General features: G+C 42.0%; 2 protein-coding genes across 4 annotated transcripts in view; one reads left to right on the forward strand and one right to left on the reverse strand.

The window, feature by feature from the left end:
• Positions 1-9,185, forward strand: part of LOC133550674 (uncharacterized) — a 35,045-nt gene extending 25,860 nt beyond the window's left edge. The window contains exons 7-23 of the mRNA XM_061896628.1: positions 811-867; positions 1,024-1,044; positions 1,147-1,197; positions 1,589-1,633; positions 1,723-1,761; positions 7,608-7,721; positions 7,799-7,828; positions 7,914-7,937; positions 7,996-8,034; positions 8,105-8,152; positions 8,223-8,264; positions 8,332-8,406; positions 8,463-8,510; positions 8,563-8,598; positions 8,670-8,705; positions 8,821-8,865; positions 8,951-9,185. Coding sequence (XP_061752612.1) covers positions 811-867; positions 1,024-1,044; positions 1,147-1,197; positions 1,589-1,633; positions 1,723-1,761; positions 7,608-7,721; positions 7,799-7,828; positions 7,914-7,937; positions 7,996-8,034; positions 8,105-8,152; positions 8,223-8,264; positions 8,332-8,406; positions 8,463-8,510; positions 8,563-8,598; positions 8,670-8,705; positions 8,821-8,865; positions 8,951-8,985 — 785 coding nt within the window. The 3' untranslated portion in view covers positions 8,986-9,185. The remainder of the gene's footprint in view (positions 1-810; positions 868-1,023; positions 1,045-1,146; positions 1,198-1,588; positions 1,634-1,722; positions 1,762-7,607; positions 7,722-7,798; positions 7,829-7,913; positions 7,938-7,995; positions 8,035-8,104; positions 8,153-8,222; positions 8,265-8,331; positions 8,407-8,462; positions 8,511-8,562; positions 8,599-8,669; positions 8,706-8,820; positions 8,866-8,950) is intronic.
• Positions 9,123-21,954, reverse strand: LOC133550673 (heat shock factor protein 1-like). 3 transcript variants are annotated; one of them, XM_061896626.1, is made up of 13 exons: positions 21,605-21,953; positions 21,136-21,244; positions 20,908-21,044; positions 20,719-20,843; positions 17,613-17,688; positions 13,369-13,430; positions 13,124-13,297; positions 10,579-10,748; positions 10,026-10,137; positions 9,815-9,920; positions 9,652-9,705; positions 9,521-9,569; positions 9,123-9,452 (listed from the first exon to the last, which is right to left on the reverse strand). In XM_061896626.1, exons 1-13 carry the CDS (start codon positions 21,761-21,763, stop codon positions 9,313-9,315), a joined length of 1,473 nt encoding a protein of 490 aa, XP_061752610.1. In that variant the 5' UTR covers positions 21,764-21,953; the 3' UTR covers positions 9,123-9,312. The 3 variants fall into 3 exon arrangements, with proteins under 3 accessions (XP_061752610.1, XP_061752609.1, XP_061752611.1); XM_061896625.1 differs by having other exon boundaries at positions 10,579-10,754; positions 21,605-21,952; XM_061896627.1 differs by lacking the exon at positions 9,815-9,920 and having other exon boundaries at positions 9,353-9,452; positions 10,579-10,754; positions 21,605-21,954.
• Between the last annotated feature and the right edge of the window lie 240 nt (positions 21,955-22,194).

Below are 22,194 nucleotides of genomic sequence, written 5' to 3' on the forward strand. Positions count from 1 at the left end.
TCTAAGAACCGGTCCGCTCTTTGAACTTATTACAACTTGAGATCTAAGAACCGGTCTGCTCTTTGAACTTATTACAACTTGAGATCTAAGAACCGGTCTGCTCCTTGAACTTACTACAACTTGAGATCTAAGAACCGGTCCGCTCTTTGAACTTATTACGACTTGAGATCTAAGAACCGGTCTGCTCCTTGAACTTATTACAACTTGAGATCTAAGAACCGGTCTGCTCCTTGAACTTATTACAACTTGAGATCTAAGAACCAGTCTGCTCTTTGAACTTATTACAACTTGAGATCCAAGAACCGGTCTGCTCCTTGAACTTATCACAACTTGAGATCTAAGAACCGGTCCGCTCTTTGAACTTATTACAACTTGAGATCTAAGAACCGGTCTGCTCTTTGAACTTATTACAACTTGAGATCTAAGAACCGGTCTGCTCCTTGAACTTATTACAACTTGAGATCTAAGAACCGGTCCGCTCTTTGAACTTATTACAATTTGAGATCTAAGAACCGGTCTGCTCCTTGAACTTATTACAACTTGAGATCTAAGAACCGGTCCGCTCTTTGAACTTATTACAACTTGAGATCTAAGAACCGGTCTGCTCCTTGAACTTATTACAACTTGAGATCTAAGAACCAGTCCGCTCTTTGAACTTATTACAACTTGAGATCTAAGAACCAGTCTGCTCCTTGAACTTATTACAACTTGAGATCTAAGAACCGGTCTGCTCCTTGAACTTATTACAACTTGAGATCTAAGAACCAGTCTGCTCCTTGAACTTATTACGACTTGAGTTGTGTGTGTCAGGTTCTCAGGACTCCGAGACTGGGGAACAATCTGATGGACCGACCAGCGGCTCTGCAGGTAACCTAAGGTTTTAGAAGACTCCTTGTCTTGACGTACATTCTGTCTGGAGTTCGCCTTTTGTCAGCCAGAACAGGCTCCAGTTCACCTTTGAGCATGGACAGGATACGGAAGAAAAGAGAGTGAATGATTGAAGTAGAAAATGTTTGTCTGCAGGTTGGGATCCACAACTCAAAGGTGAACATCTTGATTTGGTCTAAGAGGGTGAAGTGATCAATATTAGCCAATCAGTGATTGATCATGACTCCATCCTCAATGATTGGCTGTGGCGTGCTTCAGGTAACGGACAGAAGCAGTTGAATGGAAGGGGAGGAGCCGAGGGACAAACAGGTGAGTGTCAAGCGGGCGGAGCAAGGGGTGGTTACGAGACACGGTTCTTTCACGTGTGCATTCTCACCAAAAGTACAAAGGTAGGTATTCCGGGGCTTCGTGGAACACAAGTCAGAAGACTTGGTCCAATGATGTTTAACAATTTAGAAGAGGTGGTGCGGACCAAGTCGGTTACATGAGGTCCCAGGTGTTTGTGCGTACCAAGTCTGTTACATGAGGTCCCAGGTGTTTGTGCGTACCAAGTCTGTTACATGAGGTCCCAGGTGAGGTGGGTGAATGTTTCAGGTAGTTTCAGGTAGTTTCCCTTTAGATGAGCAAACATTAGCAGCTAATTCCTTGACACAAAATCCCCCAAAATGAGGGTGACTTGTTCCTCCATCTACTCCTAAAGGAACCATCCAGATGCCCGTTCTCCACTTCTTGCACCAGCTGCTGGGTGAGAGACTACAAGAGAGTCTCCCACTTTGAGGAATGTTGTTGTGAGCTGCAGAGGTGAATACATCTGAATAAAGTTTCTTTTGTCAGGTGGAGCCAACGCAAAGACTTCACTTGCTGACAATGCAGGTTTGTTGCTTTGGATCTACAATCATCAGCATCAACTATAACCTCTTTCTTTCAGGTCACACTAGTGACCAGACTATGATAGACTCCACACTATTGACCAGACTATGATAGACTCCACACTAGTGACCATACTATGATAGACTCCACACTATTGACCAGACTATGATAGACTCCACACTATTGACCAGACTATTATAGACTCCACACTAGTGACCGGACTATGATAGACTCCACACTATTGACCAGACTATGATAGACTCCACACTATTGACCAGACTATGATAGACTCCACACTATTGACCAGACTATTATAGACTCCACACTAGTGACCGGACTATGATAGACTCCACACTAGTGACCATACTATGATAGACTCCACACTATTGACCAGACTATGATAGACTCCACACTATTGACCAGACTATTATATACTCCACACTATTGACCAGACTATTATATACTCCACACTATTGACCAGACTATGATAGACTCCACACTATTGACCAGACTATGATAGACTCCACACTATTGACCAGACTATTATAGACTCCACACTATTGACCAGACTATGATAGACTCCACACTATTGACCAGACTATTATAGACTCCACACTATTGACCAGACTATTATATACTCCACACTAGTGACCAGACTATGATAGACTCCACACTATTGACCAGACTATGATAGACTCCACACTAGTGACCATACTATGATAGACTCCACACTATTGACCAGACTATGATAGACTCCACACTATTGACCAGACTATTATAGACTCCACACTAGTGACCGGACTATGATAGACTCCACACTATTGACCAGACTATGATAGACTCCACACTATTGACCAGACTATGATAGACTCCACACTATTGACCAGACTATTATAGACTCCACACTAGTGACCGGACTATGATAGACTCCACACTAGTGACCATACTATGATAGACTCCACACTATTGACCAGACTATGATAGACTCCACACTATTGACCAGACTATTATATACTCCACACTATTGACCAGACTATTATATACTCCACACTATTGACCAGACTATGATAGACTCCACACTATTGACCAGACTATGATAGACTCCACACTATTGACCAGACTATTATAGACTCCACACTATTGACCAGACTATGATAGACTCCACACTATTGACCAGACTATGATAGACTCCACACTAGTGACCATACTATGATAGACTCCACACTATTGACCAGACTATGATAGACTCCACACTATTGACCAGACTATGATAGACTCCACACTATTGACCAGACTATGATAGACTCCACACTATTGACCAGACTATTATAGACTCCACACTATTGACCAGACTATTATAGACTCCACACTATTGACCAGACTATGATAGACTCCACACTATTGACCAGACTATGATAGACTCCACACTAGTGACCAGACTATGATAAACTCCACACTATTGACCAGACTATGATAGACTCCACACTATTGACCAGACTATTATAGACTCCACACTATTGACCAGACTATTATAGACTCCACACTATTTACCAGACTATGATAGACTCCACACTAGTGACCGGACTATGATAGACTCCACACTATTGACCAGACTATTATAGACTCCACACTATTGACCAGACTATTATAGACTCCACACTATTTACCAGACTATGATAGACTCCACACTAGTGACCAGACTATGATAGACTCCACACTATTGACCAGACTATTATATACTCCACACTATTGACCAGACTATTATATACTCCACACTATTGACCCAACTATGATAGACTCCACACTATTGACCAGACTATGATAGACTCCACACTATTGACCAGACTATGATAGACTCCACACTAGTGACCATACTATGATAGACTCCACACTATTGACCAGACTATGATAGACTCCACACTATTGACCAGACTATGATAGACTCCACACTATTGACCAGACTATGATAGACTCCACACTATTGACCAGACTATTATAGACTCCACACTATTGACCAGACTATTATAGACTCCACACTATTGACCAGACTATGATAGACTCCACACTAGTGACCAGACTATGATAAACTCCACACTATTGACCAGACTATGATAGACTCCACACTATTGACCAGACTATTATAGACTCCACACTATTGACCAGACTATTATAGACTCCACACTATTTACCAGACTATGATAGACTCCACACTAGTGACCGGACTATGATAGACTCCACACTATTGACCAGACTATTATAGACTCCACACTATTGACCAGACTATGATAGACTCCACACTATTGACCAGACTATGATAGACTCCACACTAGTGACCATACTATGATAGACTCCACACTATTGACCAGACTATGATAGACTCCACACTATTGACCAGACTATGATAGACTCCACACTATTGACCAGACTATGATAGACTCCACACTATTGACCAGACTATTATAGACTCCACACTATTGACCAGACTATTATAGACTCCACACTATTGACCAGACTATGATAGACTCCACACTATTGACCAGACTATTATAGACTCCACACTAGTGACCAGACTATGATAAACTCCACACTATTGACCAGACTATGATAGACTCCACACTATTGACCAGACTATTATAGACTCCACACTATTGACCAGACTATTATAGACTCCACACTATTTACCAGACTATGATAGACTCCACACTAGTGACCGGACTATGATAGACTCCACACTATTGACCAGACTATTATAGACTCCACACTATTGACCAGACTATTATAGACTCCACACTATTGACCAGACTATTATAGACTCCACACTAGTGACCAGACTATGATAGACTCCACACTATTGACCAGACTATTATATACTCCACACTATTGACCAGACTATTATATACTCCACACTATTGACCCAACTATGATAGACTCCACACTATTGACCAGATTATTATAGACTCCACACTATTATATACTCCACACTAGTGACCATACTATGATAGACTCCACACTATTGACCAGACTATGATAGACTCCACACTATTGACCAGACTATGATAGACTCCACACTATTGACCAGACTATTATAGACTCCACACTATTGACCAGACTATTATAGACTCCACACTATTGACCAGACTATTATAGACTCCACACTATTGACCAGACTATTATAGACTCCACACTATTGACCAGACTATGATAGACTCCACACTAGTGACCGGACTATGATACACTCCACACTATTGACCAGACTATGATAGACTCCACACTAGTGACCATACTATGATAGACTCCACACTATTGACCAGACTATGATAGACTCCACACTATTGACCAGACTATTATAGACTCCACACTATTGACCAGACTATTATAGACTCCACACTATTGACCAGACTATTATAGACTCCACACTATTGACCAGACTATGATAGACTCCACACTATTGACCGGACTATGATAGACTCCACACTATTGACCAGACTATTATAGACTCCACACTATTGACCAGACTATGATAGACTCCACACTATTGACCAGACTATGATAGACTCCACACTATTGACCAGACTATGATAGACTCCACACTAGTGACCATACTATGATAGACTCCACACTAGTGACCAGACTATTATAGACTCCACACTATTGACCAGACTATTATATACTCCACACTATTGACCCAACTATGATAGACTCCACACTATTGACCACACTATTATAGACTCCACACTATTGACCAGACTATTATATACTCCACACTAGTGACCAGACTATTATAGCCTCCACACTATTGACCAGACTATGATAGACTCCACACTATTGACCAGACTATTATAGACTCCACACTAGTGACCAGACTATGATAAACTCCACACTATTGACCAGACTATGATAGACTCCACACTATTGACCACACTATTATATACTCCACACTATTATATACTCCACACTAGTGACCAGACTATTATATACTCCACACTATTGACCCAACTATTATAGACTCCACACTATTGACCAGACTATTATATACTCCACACTAGTGACCGGACTATGATAGACTCCACACTAGTGACCAGACTATTATAGACTCCACACTATTGACCAGACTATTATATACTCCACACTATTGACCCAACTATGATAGACTCCACACTATTGACCACACTATTATAGACTCCACACTATTGACCAGACTATTATAGACTCCACACTATTGACCACACTATTATAGACTCCACACTATTGACCACACTATTATAGACTCCACACTATTGACCAGACTATTATAGACTCCACACTAGTGACCGGACTATTATAGACTCCACACTATTGACCAGACTATGATAGACTCCACACTATTGACCAGACTATTATATACTCCACACTATTGACCAGACTATGATAGACTCCACACTATTGACCCAACTATGATAAACTCCACACTATTGACCAGACTATTATAGACTCCACACTATTGACCAGACTATGATAGACTCCACACTATTGACCAGACTATGATAGACTCCACACTATTGACCAGACTATGATAGACTCCACACTATTGACCAGACTATGATAGACTCCACACTATTGACCAGACTATTATAGACTCCACACTATTGACCAGACTATGATAGACTCCACACTATTGACCAGACTATGATAGACTCCACACTATTGACCAGACTATGATAGACTCCACACTATTGACCAGACTATTATAGACTCCACACTAGTGACCGGACTATGATAGACTCCACACTATTGACCAGACTATTATAGACTCCACACTATTGACCAGACTATTATATACTCCACACTAGTGACCAGACTATGATAGACTCCACACTATTGACCAGACTATTATAGACTCCACACTATTGACCCAACTATGATAAACTCCACACTATTGACCAGACTATTATAGACTCCACACTATTGACCAGACTATTATATACTCCACACTAGTGACCAGACTATGATAGACTCCACACTATTGACCAGACTATTATAGACTCCACACTATTGACCAGACTATTATAGACTCCACACTATTGACCAGACTATGATAGACTCCACACTATTGACCAGACTATGATAGACTCCACACTATTGACCAGACTATGATAGACTCCACACTATTGACCAGACTATTATAGACTCCACACTAGTGACCGGACTATGATAGACTCCACACTATTGACCAGACTATTATAGACTCCACACTATTGACCAGACTATTATATACTCCACACTAGTGACCAGACTATGATAGACTCCACACTATTGACCAGACTATTATAGACTCCACACTATTGACCCAACTATGATAAACTCCACACTATTGACCAGACTATTATAGACTCCACACTATTGACCAGACTATTATATACTCCACACTAGTGACCAGACTATGATAGACTCCACACTATTGACCAGACTATTATAGACTCCACACTATTGACCCAACTATGATAAACTCCACACTATTGACCAGACTATTATAGACTCCACACTATTGACCAGACTATGATAGACTCCACACTAGTGACCAGACTATTATAGACTCCACACTATTGACCAGACTATTATAGACTCCACACTATTGACCAGACTATTATAGACTCCACACTAGTGACCGGACTATGATAGACTCCACACTATTGACCAGACTATTATAGACTCCACACTATTGACCAGACTATGATAGACTCCACACTATTGACCAGACTATGATAGACTCCACATTACTTACCCGACTATGATGGACTCCAGAGGTCACAAATATTCAGTGTTACTATTCATTAAGCACTTGAATACTTTTTGTTTTGATTGTGATGAAGGAAGTTTGATGGACTCTGACGTCATCGGCCAATGGAAAGGAGACCCCACCTCTGACCAATCACCATGGAGTCCCGACACAGAACACGCCCACTCCACTGCCCAGGAGGACCTACGTACTGAAACAAATCTGAGTGTGCTTTTTGATGAAGAACATGGTGACTGATTCTATGGTGTGGTTCATTTCCCTCAGCATGGTCGTCAGCACCAGGAGATCAAGCAGGTACCGAAAGTAGTACAAAGTACTCCGAGCGATCGCAGTACCAAGTTCATTTTTCTTCCATTTCCACTTGTTTCCTGTGGGACAGGCGCAGACTGGCTTGATGCTAACGGTAGGAGCATTGTGTTGTCCAAGCATCAGAGTTGTACTGACTAATGATGTTCAAGCAGGAAATGGCCGACAGACCCAGCTGAGGGAAAGCCAAGGAGGTCAACATCTCACAGTTTCTAACACAAAAACCAAACAGGACAGAAGTTGAGTGTTTGTTGTTCTTCTCAGTGACCCTCGGGGAGCTTCAGACTCACAGCCTCCCGTGGGCTCCAGCAGGTATGACCGGTCTAGGCCAACGTGCGAACCCCACTGTTTTTCTTCATCTCTGGACTGCTGATGTCAGCAGGCACCATCCAGTCCACAAGCCGCTTCCCCGTCGACCGTGCCGGTGAGCATCATATCGGGACCTTTTGCTTCCGGTCGGCCATGTTCTTCACGCTGCCATTCCACGTCAGTTACAGGATCATCACCTGTGGTGGAGCCAACCCAACCGGCAGACCCCGTCGGCCCCGCCCACACTCTGCACTCAGGTATTTGTCACGCCCCCTTGCATCCCCGACACCGGTGTGACGCCCTTTTCTCACAGGAACGCAGACATGGCACACTGATGTGGTTACCATGGCGACGGCCTCAGGTAAGCTCGGCCCACCAAAGGTATTTCAAACGTTGAACATGTTTGCTTTCAGTCTTTTCAGAGGCAACGGGAACTCCGCTGGACTCCAGTGAGTCTCTTGAAGAGACAAGTCCAAATGTCTTAGCAGTGTAGGCTAAATGTTGTCATCTGGTGTTGCAGGTGCTCCACAGGTGACCCAGGACTTCCACAAAGCTGGTAAGTATCTCCAGAGTTAGGAATATTGAGAAGGCGCTCGGGGGTTGGACCAAGAGCCACCCAGGTGCTCAACGCTTCTTCTTTGCGTCCTCCTGGTTCTGCTTGTTCTCTGCAGGTTCCGTCACTGAACAGTACAACCCATCGGGTCAGGGTCCTGAAGGTAAGGTCACACCTTTGACCTAAAAAGAGTTGTTTGGTCACAAATGCTGTGGGAAGGAAACCAGATGTGGTGTTTTGGCTGACAGCTGCAGAGAACATGGACCTGGAGGACACCTGCTGAAGTCCACGTCAAGCCCCGACTTTGGTTCTCACGCCGGCAGTTTGAGTGCACGGACCCATCGGGGCCATCACACCTGTACCACTAGCCTTCAGGCCCCGCCTTTTCTTGTGAAAGATTCAAGATCACTGCTGATTGGCTGAACTTGGAAAATGTCTTTTAATGATTCTGCAATAAATGTTTTTGTCTATTCTGAACATCAATTTTGGAAGTCCTATCAAGTCGATGCCAGCACAAAGTATACAATACATGTACAGTATGTACAATGTCACCACTGTCGTCATGGATACGGAGTCCCACTCAAAAACATTCACGGCTTCTCGCGTGAGGTCAGAGGTCAGAGGTCAGTTTGGTGGTCGGATCATCAACGGGCGTTTCGGGGTTGAGGAAAGGCTCCGCCTCCAACTCCAGTAACGATGGCAGGTCAGCTTCAGGGATGTGCACAGGTGTGTACTGCACCAACTGCTTACCTGGATCAGTCACACCACACCACTGTCACCTTGCACCCCCTCTTGCTCTTCTTTGTGGGGCTTCTTACCTGCACTGTTGCTCTGCTCACATCCTCTGGGTGTGTCCTCACCTAGAAGCTGGCAACACCACATCACACACCTTTGTTACACACACCATGAAGATGAAGATGAAGATGAAGATGAAGAGCATGTCACTCACGCTGTCCAAGGTGTTGAAGTCAAAGTCTCCTGGAGACCACGAGGGATACACCAACTGAACACAAAGATTGTGACACCGGTGAGTGTGTGTTGTCATCACACACACACACACACACACACACACATACACACACACACACACACACACACACACACACACACACCTCCATGAGCGGAGAAGTTTCAAAGGTGAAGGTTGGGTTGCTGAGGGTGTTCTGCAGGTGTCCTAGACTGTTGTCAATTGTCTCCACGTGATTGGACAATTCAGACCTGAAGTCACACACACACACACACACACGCACACACACACACACACACACACACACACACAGTTATGACATATTGAGAGGGAGTGGTCCAATGGTGCAGACTTACTTGTCGATACAAGCCAGAGTCTGACAGGGGGGGACCAGGTCTGAGGTGGAGGAAGGTGATTGGCCATTGGGGGCTGTGGTCTGGGGGGCGTCCATCAGAACAACAGAAGAGTCTGAAGGTGGTCCAAACATATGTAAACACATGAAGAAGACAACACACACATGAGAAGACACACATATGTAAGACAACACAAATGTAAGACAAGACAAATATGTAAACACATGAAGACAACACAAATATGTAAGACAACACACACACATGTGAGACAACACACACACATATGTAAGACAACACACACACATATGTAAGACAACACACACACATATGTGAGACAACACACACACACATATGTAAGACAACACACACACATATGTGAGACAACACACACACACATATGTAAGACAACACACACACATATGTGAGACAACACAAACACACATATGTAAGACAACACACACACATATGTGAGACAACACACACACACATATGTAAGACAACACACACACATATGTGAGACAACACACACATATGTAAGCACATGAATAGGAGTGACCTGCCACCATCATGTTGTCATCTTCCTCCAGGATGGAGTTGATGAAGGCAGTGGGGGAAAGGGGCGTGTCCACACACACAGTGGGGGAAAGGGGCGTGTCCACACACGCAACCACCTCCTCCACCACATCATGGCTGACAGGCTCCGCCTCCTTAGGCGACTGTTTTTTTCTGTTGCTGGGAATCACAAAGAGTGTAGTTATGTATCACTTTGATAACAGTACGACCTTCAACGTGTATCACTTTGATAACAGTACGACCTTCAACGTGTATCACTTTGATAACAGTACGACCTTCAACGTGTATCACTTTGATAACAGTACGACCTTCAACGTGTATCACTTTGATAACAGTACGACCTTCAACGTGTATCACTTTGATAACAGTACGACCTTCAACGTGTATCACTTTGATAACAGTACGACCTTCAACGTGTATCACTTTGATAACAGTACGACCTTCAACGTGTATCACTTTGATAACAGTACGACCTTCAATGTGTATCACTTTGATAACAGTACGACCTTCAACGTGTATCACTTTGATAATAGTACGACCTTCAACGTGTATCACTTTGATAACAGTACGACCTTCAACGTGTATTACTTTGATAACAGTACGACCTTCAACGTGTATCACTTTGATAACAGTACGACCTTCCACGTGTATCACTTTGATAACAGTACGACCTTCAACGTGTATCACTTTGATAACAGTACGACCTTCAACGTGTATCACTTTGATAACAGTACGACCTTTCACGTTTATAACTTTGATAACAGTACGACCTTCAATGTGTATCACTTTGATAACAGTACGACCTTCAACGTGTATCACTTTGATAACGGTACGACCTTCCGCGTGTATCACTTTGATAACAGTACGACCTTCAATGTGTATCACTTTGATAACAGTACGACCTTCAACGTGTATCACTTTGATAACAGTACGACCTTCAATGTGTATCACTTTGATAACAGTACGACCTTCAACGTGTATCACTTTGATAACGGTACGACCTTCCGCGTGTATCACTTTGATAATAGTACGACCTTTCACATTTATAACTTTGATAACAGTACGAACTTCAATGTGTATCACTTTGATAACAGTACGACCTTCAACGTGTATCACTTTGATAACGGTACAACCTTCCGCGTGTATCACTTTGATAACAGTACGACCTTCCGCGTGTATCACTTTGATAACAGTACGACCTTCAATGTGTATCACTTTGATAACAGTACGACTTTCAACGTGTATCACTTTGATAACGGTACGACCTTCCGCGTGTATCACTTTGATAACAGTACGACCTTTCACATTTATAACTTTGATAACAGTACGACCTTCAACGTGTATCACTTTGATAACAGTACAACCTTCAACGTGTATCACTTTGATAATAGTACGACCTTCAACGTGTATCACTTTGATAACAGTACGACCTTCAACGTGTATTACTTTGATAACAGTACGACCTTCAACGTGTATCACTTTGATAACAGTACGACCTTCCACGTGTATCACTTTGATAACAGTACGACCTTCAACGTGTATCACTTTGATAACAGTACGACCTTCAACGTGTATCACTTTGATAACAGTACGACCTTTCACGTTTATAACTTTGATAACAGTACGACCTTCAATGTGTATCACTTTGATAACAGTACGACCTTCAACGTGTATCACTTTGATAACGGTACGACCTTCCGCGTGTATCACTTTGATAACAGTACAACCTTCAATGTGTATCACTTTGATAACAGTACGACCTTCAACGTGTATCACTTTGATAACAGTACGACCTTCAACGTGTATCACTTTGATAACGGTACGACCTTCCGCGTGTATCACTTTGATAACAGTACAACCTTCAATGTGTATCACTTTGATAACAGTACGACCTTCAACGTGTATCACTTTGATAACAGTACGACATTCAATGTGTATCACTTTGATAACAGTACGACCTTCAACGTGTATCACTTTGATAACGGTACGACCTTCCGCGTGTATCACTTTGATAATAGTACGACCTTTCACATTTATAACTTTGATAACAGTACGACCTTCAATGTGTATCACTTTGATAACAGTACGACCTTCAACGTGTATCACTTTGATAACGTGACCTTCCGCGTGTATCACTTTGATAACAGTACGACCTTCCGCGTGTATCACTTTGATAACAGTACGACCTTCAATGTGTATCACTTTGATAACAGTACGACTTTCAACGTGTATCACTTTGATAACAGTACGACCTTTCACATTTATAACTTTGATAACAGTACGACCTTCAACGTGTATCACTTTGATAACAGTACGACCTTCCACGTTTATAACTTTGATAACGGTACGACCTTAAACGTGTATCACTTTGATAACAGTACGACCTTCAACGTGTATCACTTTGATAACGGTACGACATTTAACATGTTAATTCAATAACGGTATGACCTTCAACACGTGTCGTTAGAATAGCGCACTTGGGGGTTAGGGTCACATGACAGACGTAGGTCTTCCAGAAGTTTCCTCACCCACTTGCCATCCAGTCACTGACCACTTCTTCTGCTGTGGGCGTGGCCACCTCTGTGACGTCGGAGATGATTGGTCCAGAGGTCAGAGGGGGTTCTGCAGACTGCTCCAGAGAGAGGGGCCGGGCGTATTTGGGCAGGGAGTGGGCGGAGCTTGAGTCACTGAGCATGAGCGGCCTGCAGACAGGACATGACATCATCATCTGAGCATCATCAAAAACACAACTAGACTTTGCAGGTCCACTTGCAGTTTTCTCTTGACTCCCATGATCCTGTTGGACTGGACCAGCGTCACCAGGAACTGAATCAACTACAGAGACACAAACACTTGTTAGAAGACAACAAACACAAATATTTACTCTTCCACTTTCAAATGTCAATGATTCATAGTTACAACTCAAACCTTCTACAAGAAGAAGAAGAAGAAGAAGAAGAAGAACTATGAAATACTGTAAAGTTACTTCCTCCTTGTCACCTGCTATTCTCTGCCACAACACTAAGGGGCAGTGTGTCACTTCAATACACCCGCAACTGTTACTTTCATAGTGAATGTGAAAGTACAAAGATATACAGCAGTGATTACAAACCATACATGATGTCAAATGTTTGGAAAGTGAAAGTACAAAGATATACAGCAGTGATTACAAACCATACATGATGTCAAATGTTTGGAAAGTGAAAGTGAAAGTACAAAGATATACAGCAGTGACTACAAACCACACATGATGTCAAATGTTTGGAAAGTGAAAGTGAAAGTACAAAGATATACAGCAGTGACTACAAACCACACATGATGTCAAATGTTTGGAAAGTGAAAGTACAAAGATATACAGCAGTGATTACAAACCATACATGATGTCAAATGTTTGGAAAGTGAAAGTGAAAGTATTTAGGTCATGGTGTATGTTCCAGAGTCCCTGCATGGACGCCGAGACTACTTTAACAAAATAAAAGCATGTGTTGCCGAAGGGGACAAGTGGTAGAAAATGGATGGCTGGAATTTGAGAAGTATATACGGAGATAAGGTGAGAAGGACTCAGACGCAGGCATCCATCCTTGGTAGCAAAGATGGCGCCTGTAGAGTTGGCCGCCCTGTCTTCATAGTGACCAGCAGAGCCAGTATGGACTCTCCACCATGGCGCCCTGTAGTCCCCATCAGAGACTATGGCCAGACCACCTCCCACATTCCCTTCTCTCAAACTTTATCACCCACATTTTCCACTCCAGAGGGGCCCGGGGCCCACTCAAATATGAGCACTCTTGCTTTTATTGTAATGACTAATGATATCTGACCTACTAGACGACCTTGTCCAAGGACATGGAAGCATGTGTCACTCACAAATGGGACATACAACTTAGGCTTGGGTCAGGCTGATTGGAAAAATAAGTACTAAACAAATATACTGCAGAAACAAATAAATGACGAAAAATGATTTGTGTTAAAAAAAAAGTCTAGTTAGTATGCTTAAAGGGAACATTATCAGCAGACCTATGTGAGCTCAATATATACCTTCATTAGATTAGATAGTACTTCATTTATGTGAGCCTCAATATATACCTTCATTAGATTACATTAGATTAGATAGTACTTCATTTATGTGAGCCTCAATATATACCTTCATTAGATTAGATAGTACTTTATTTATGTGAGCCTCAATATATACCTTCATTAGATTACATTAGATTAGATAGTACTTCATTTATGTGAGCCTCAATATATACCTTCATTAGATTAGATAGTACTTCATTTATTCCGTCATGTTGCAGAAAAAAGACCATCTATTTTTGTAACCGATTTCCGAACTCTAAATGGGTGAATTTTGGCGAATTAAACGCCTTTCTGTTTATCGCTCTTGGAGCGATGACGTTTCCGAGGTAATAAAGCCACCATTTTCTCAAACACATTACAAACACCGCGTCTCAGCTCTGTTATTTTCCGTTTTTTCTACTATTTTCTGGAACCTTGGAGAAATCATGCCTGGTGGGTGTGTTGTCGGAGGGTGTAACAACACTAACAGAGGTGTAACAACACTAACAGAGGTGTAACAACACTAACAGAGATGTAACAACACTAACAGAGGTGTAACAACACTAACAGAGATGTAACAACACTAACAGAGATGTAACAACACTAACAGAGATGTAACAACACTAACAGAGATGTAACAACACTAACAGAGATGTAACAACACTAACAGAGATGTAACAACACTAACAGAGATGTAACAACACTCACAGAGATGTAACAACACTCACAGAGATGTAACAACACTCACAGAGATGTAACAACACTCACAGAGATGTAACAACACTCACAGAGATGCAACAACACTAACAGAGGTGCAACAACACTAACAGAGGTGTAACAACACTAACAGAGATGTAACAACACTCACAGAGATGTAACAACACTAACAGAGCTGTAACAACACTAACAGAGATGTAACAACACTAACATAGATGTAACAACACTAACAGAGATGTAACAACACTAACAGAGATGTAACAACACTAACAGAGATGTAACAACACTAACAGGGATGTAACAACACTAACAGAGATGTAACAACACTCACAGAGATGTAACAACACTCACAGAGATGTAACAACACTCACAGAGATGTAACAACACTCACATAGATGTAACAACACTCACAGAGATGTAACAACACTAACAGAGATATAACAACACTAACAGAGCTGTAACAACACTAACAGAGATGTAACAACACTAACAGAGATGTAACAACACTAACAGAGATGTAACAACACTAACGGAGATGTAACAACACTAACGGAGATGTAACAACACTCACAGAGATGTAACAACACTAACAGAGATGTAACAACACTAACAGAGATGTAACAACACTCACAGAGATGTAACAACACTAACAGAGATGTAGCAACACTAACAGAGATGTAACAACACTAACAGAGATGTAACAACACTAACAGAGATGTAACAACACTAAGAGATGTAACAACACTAACAGAGATGTAACAACACTAACATAGATGTAACAACACTAAGAGATGTAACAACACTCACAGAGATGTAACAACACTCACAGAGATGTAACAACACTCACAGAGATGTAACAACACTCACAGAGATGTAACAACACTCACAGAGATGTAACAACACTAACAGAGATGTAACAACACTAACAGAGGTGTAACAACACTAACAGAGATGTAACAACACTAACAGAGATGTAATAACACTAACAGAGATGTAACAACACTAACAGAGATGTAACAACACTAACAGAGATGTAACAACACTAACAGAGATGTAACAACACTAACAGGGATGTAACAACACTAACAGAGATGCAACAACATTAACAGAGATGTAACAACACTAACAGAGATGTAACAACACTAACAGCTATTTAAGCTAGCTGTATGTACATTTGAAACTATATTTACATCCAGCGTTTCCCTCCACCTACATTTAATGCCAATCAAACACTTACCAATCGATGGATTTAAGTTGATCCAGTGTCAAAAGATGCGAAACTTCCGATCGTTGGTCTGCACATTTTACCAGCGATGCTAAGCCAGACATGGCCGAATAGCGTCAATAGCTATTCGCTCAATAGCTTCAGTTTCTGCTTCAATTTCGTTTTCGCTATCTGCCTCCATACTCCAACCATCCGTTTCAATACATGGGTAATCTGTTGAATCGCTTAAGCCGCTGAAATCCGAGTCTGAATCCGAGCTAATGTCGCTATATCTTGCTGTGGTATCCGTATTGGCATCACTGGATGACGTCACAGGAAAATGGACGGTGGCTTCACTGATGGCGAAAATCAGGCACTTTAAAAGCTTTTTTTTAGGGATATTCCAGGATGAATACAATTTTGAAAAAAACTTCGAAAAATAAAATAAGCCACTGGGAACTGATTTTTATTGGTTTTAACCCTTCTGAAATTGTGATAATGTTCCCCTTTAACTAGACTGTCAATGAAATTCAAGTGCAAATGAAAATATATAGTCAGCCCTTTAGTCCTCATTCTGGCGCTTTAAAAACAATCTCTGTTAGCTCCAGACTTCTTCTTAGGGAGCTAAGGGGTGTGTATATATATATATATATATATATATATATATATATATATATATATATATATATATATATATATATATATATATATATATATATATATATATATATATATATATATATATATATATATTTAGCAAGTGACAATCATTGGAGGGCTCGTCGGTGTGCCCCCTCCTTTGCTCCACCCAAACTGAAAGCTCTAAGTGTTAAAGTGGAAGATGATGTTGATGAAAAGTTGGTCAAACTATAAGTGGAAGTTGAGCAGGAGCACATTGGAACAGTTCTGGGGAAGCGTGTGATTTCTCTCATCAGGTCAATATTGCAACCATTTGGAATGCTTTTGTTTAGACTCAAGAGTTTTGAAAAGATGGAACAAAAATATTGGCAAAATCCAAAGTGAGCATGTTTTGGTGTGCTTACCTTGTTGACCACCTTCTGCTGTTGGGCGTGTTTCTGTCTCAGACACGCCATCTCCCGCCACAGAGCCTCGTTCTCACTGAAACACACACACATCCTCTTCAGTCTGCTCAGTCCCACAGGACTGGCCTGGCCAGGTCTTTACAGGACAGGAAGAAGAACTAATGTGCTTTAGACTCGGAGTTCTGACTGTTTCATTCTACTCCATATTGACGAATGTCAACCTGAGTCTTTACAGGACAAGAAGCAGAACTGATGCGTTTCAGACTCTGGGGTTCTGACTGTTTCATTCTACTCCATGTTGACAAATGTCAACCTGAGTCTTTACAGGACAAGAAGCAGAACTGATGCATTTTGGACTAGGGGGTTCTGACTGTTTCATTCTACTCCATATTGACAAATGTCAACCTGAGTCTTTACAGGACAAGAAGCAGAACTGATGCGTTTCAGACTCTGGGGTTCTGACTGTTTCATTCTACTCCATATTGACAAATGTCAACCTGAGTCTTTACAGGACAAGAAGCAGAACTGATGCGTTTCAGACTCTGGGGTTCTGACTGTTTCATTCTACTCCATATTGACAAATGTCAACCTGAGTCTTTACAGGACAAGAAGCAGAACTGATGCATTTTGGACTCTGGGGTTCAGACTGTTTCATTCTACTCCATATTGACAAATGTCAACCTGAGTCTTTACAGGACAAGAAGCAGAACGGATGCATTTTGGACTAGGGGGTTCTGACTGTTTCATTCTACTCCATGTTGACAAATGTCAACCTGAGTCTTTACAGGACAAGAAGCAGAACTGATGCGTTTCAGACTCTGGGGTTCAGACTGTTTCATTCTACTCCATGTTGACAAATGTCAACCTGAGTCTTTACAGGAAGCAGAACGGATACATTTCAGACTCTGGGGTTCAGACTGTTTTATTCTACTCCATATTGACAAATGTCAACCTGAGTCTTTACAGGACAAGAAGCAGAACTGATGCGTTTCAGACTCTGGGGTTCTGACTGTTTCATTCTATTCCATGTTGACAAATGTCAACCTGAGTCTTTACAGGACAAGAAGCAGAACTGATGCATTTTGGACTCTGGGGTTCAGACTGTTTTATTCTACTCCATATTGACAAATGTCAACCTGAGTCTTTACAGGACAAGAAGCAGAACGGATGCATTTTGGACTCTGGGGTTCAGACTGTTTCATTCTACTCCATGTTGACAAATGTCAACCTGAGTCTTTACAGGACAAGAAGCAGAACTGATGCGTTTCAGACTCTGGGGTTCTGACTGTTTCATTCTACTCCATATTGACAAATGTCAACCTGAGTCTTTACAGGACAAGAAGCAGAACTGATGCATTTTGGACTCTGGGGTTCAGACTGTTTCATTCTACTCCATATTGACAAATGTCAACCTGAGTCTTTACAGGACAAGAAGCAGAACGGATGCATTTTGGACTAGGGAGTTCTGACTGTTTCATTCTACTCCATGTTGACAAATGTCAACCTGAGTCTTTACAGGACAAGAAGCAGAACTGATGCGTTTCAGACTCTGGGGTTCAGACTGTTTCATTCTACTCCATGTTGACAAATGTCAACCTGAGTCTTTACAGGAAGCAGAACGGATACATTTCAGACTCTGGGGTTCAGACTGTTTTATTCTACTCCATATTGACAAATGTCAACCTGAGTCTTTACAGGACAAGAAGCAGAACTGATGCGTTTCAGACTCTGGGGTTCTGACTGTTTCATTCTATTCCATGTTGACAAATGTCAACCTGAGTCTTTACAGGACAAGAAGCAGAACTGATGCATTTTGGACTCTGGGGTTCAGACTGTTTCATTCTACTCCATATTGACAAATGTCAACCTGAGTCTTTACAGGACAAGAAGCAGAACGGATGCATTTTGGACTAGGGGGTTCTGACTGTTTCATTCTACTCCATGTTGACAAATGTCAACCTGAGTCTTTACAGGACAAGAAGCAGAACTGATGCATTTTGGACTAGGGGGTTCTGACTGTTTCATTCTACTCCATGTTGACAAATGTCAACCTGAGTCTTTACAGGACAAGAAGCAGAACTGATGCATTTCAGACTCTGGGGTTCAGACTGTTTCATTCTACTCCATATTGACAAATGTCAACCTGAGTCTTTACAGGACAAGAAGCAGAACGGATGCATTTTGGACTAGGGGGTTCTGACTGTTTCATTCTACTCCATGTTGACAAATGTCAACCTGAGTCTTTACAGGACAAGAAGCAGAACTGATGCGTTTCAGACTCTGGGGTTCAGACTGTTTCATTCTACTCCATGTTGACAAATGTCAACCTGAGTCTTTACAGGACAAGAAGCAGAACTGATGCGTTTCAGACTCTGGGGTTCAGACTGTTTCATTCTACTCCATGTTGACAAATGTCAACCTGAGTCTTTACAGGAAGCAGAACGGATGCATTTCAGACTCTGGGGTTCAGACTGTTTCATTCTACTCCATATTGACAAATGTCAACCTGAGTCTTTACAGGACAAGAAGCAGAACGGATGCATTTTGGACTCGGGGGTTCTGACTGTTTCATTCTACTCCATATTGACAAATGTCAACCTGAGTCTTTACAGGACAAGAAGCAGAACTGGTGCGTTTCAGACTCTGTGTTTCTGACTGTTTCATTCTACTCCATATTGACAAATGTCAACCTGAGTCTTTACAGGACAAGAAGCAGAACTGATGCGTTTCAGACTCTGGGGTTCTGACTGTTTCATTCTACTCCATATTGACAAATGTCAACCTGAGTCTTTACAGGACAAGAAGCAGAACTGATGCGTTTCAGACTCTGGGGTTCTGACTGTTTCATTCTACTCCATATTGACAAATGTCAACCTGAGTCTTTACAGGACAAGAAGCAGAACTGATGCGTTTCAGACTCTGGGGTTCAGACTGTTTCATTCTACTCCATATTGACAAATGTCAACCTGAGTCTTTACAGGAAGCAGAACGGATGCATCTTGGACTAGGGGGTTCTGACTGTTTCATTCTACTCCATGTTGACAAATGTCAACCTGAGTCTTTACAGGAAGCAGAACTGGTGCTCTTTAGACTCGGGGGTTCTTACTGTTTCATGGCGATGATTCTGGAGTCAATGGTCTCCTGCTTGCCCTTCATCACTTGTACGTCATTCAGGATCTTGTTGACCTCGTTGGTTGAGATCTTCACCTCCTCCTGACGCACAGTAGACACCTGCAAGCACAGTGTTGTCATGGAGACCAGAGGATGGGAGACTTTGACAGCTGCAGATCTTTACATTGGTGACTTTGCGTTTGATGTTCTCCAGCAGGTGTTCTTGTCCTCTGATGAAGAAAGGATGTTGGAACTCTGTGTCGTCCTTCTCGGGTTTCAGCAGACCGCCCTGCTCGATGTGGACCACCTTCCGGAAGCCATCTGGAAACATTCAAACAAGCAATCCGTGGTGCTGGAAGACTTGGACATGGAACCTTTGCTTGAGAAGGACAACTTCCAGAGTCATACTCACACATGTTGAGCTGGCGAATGAAACTGGCCATGTTGTTATGTTTGAAGAACTGGGGGAGGACCTCCTTCGAAAAGCGACCCTGGTCGTAAACATGGAAACTGGTTCCGGTCTAAAAGAAGATGAAGAAGAAAAAGCCTTTGAGAAAGTTGAGAGAGAGCAAGAGTTTGAGTGCTGCCTGAGTGAGAAATACCATAATATTAGGCATGACAATATCATAAGTACATGACAGGTGTTAGAAGGGAGAAGTATATATATATATATATATATATATATATATATATATATATATATGTGTACCGTGTTCCAGCCGATGAGGGGGTCAGTGTGTGGGTCTTCTAACAAATATATAAATATATACATGTGTGTGTGTGTGTGTGTGTGTGTGTGTGTACCGTGTTCCAGCAGATGAGGTGGTCAGTGTGCGGGTCCTCCAACAAATATATAAATATATACATGTGTGTGTGTGTACCGTGTTCCAGCAGATGAGGTGGTCAGTGTGCGGGTCCTCCAACAAAGTCCATAGTTTGGAGAGGAAGGCTGGGACGTTGCTGACGTTGAAGGCCGGGACGTTGCTGAGGTTGCCGCCGGCCAGCATCGAAGCCTCCGCGGCCCCTTTGACGAGCTCCATCGGCCGGGCAAGCAAACACACAGCGGAAGTTGGGATGGTAGAAACAATAAGTTTGTGCTAGTTAGCGTGTGATGCTCTGAAAGAAAGTTGCTACTTTTGCCAAGATAGAAAGAAAAAGTCCAACAAATCCTAAACACCAACTGCGCAACACAAGTCAGGTCGCGTGGTGATGACGTCACAGTAATGCGGTGACGTAAGGAAGGCATCCACATTCCCAAAGTATTGAGTTTACAACGTGTTCCAAATTTAAGTTGTTTAATGAATCTGAATGAGCCTATGGCTTTGCACTTTGTTTATTATATATATATTTGTTTGTATTCTATTTTTGTTATTTTGAATGTACAACCCCCTGGTGCTGTTTTGTACTGTTTTCATAATGTTTTATATTCTTGTTTGACTTACTGTTTGTAATTGTTGAAATTTATAAATAA

Source organism: Nerophis ophidion, linkage group LG04 (genome assembly GCF_033978795.1).
Source record: "Nerophis ophidion isolate RoL-2023_Sa linkage group LG04, RoL_Noph_v1.0, whole genome shotgun sequence".
Lineage (NCBI taxonomy): Eukaryota > Metazoa > Chordata > Actinopteri > Syngnathiformes > Syngnathidae > Nerophis > Nerophis ophidion.

Bases quoted from the DNA above. Each gene is read 5' to 3' on its own strand.
- LOC133550673 (XM_061896625.1), bottom strand. From the start codon at position 21,763: ATGGAGCTCGTCAAAGGGGCCGCGGAGGCTTCGATGCTGGCCGGCGGC. The intron at 17,689-20,718 runs GTAAGAACCCCC...TGTGTGTTTCAG, and splicing joins AGAATCATCGCCATGAAACA to TGAGAACGAGGCTCTGTGGC. The intron at 9,453-9,520 runs GTAAGAAGCCCC...TGACTGATCCAG, and splicing joins TGAGCAGAGCAACAGTGCAG to GTAAGCAGTTGGTGCAGTAC.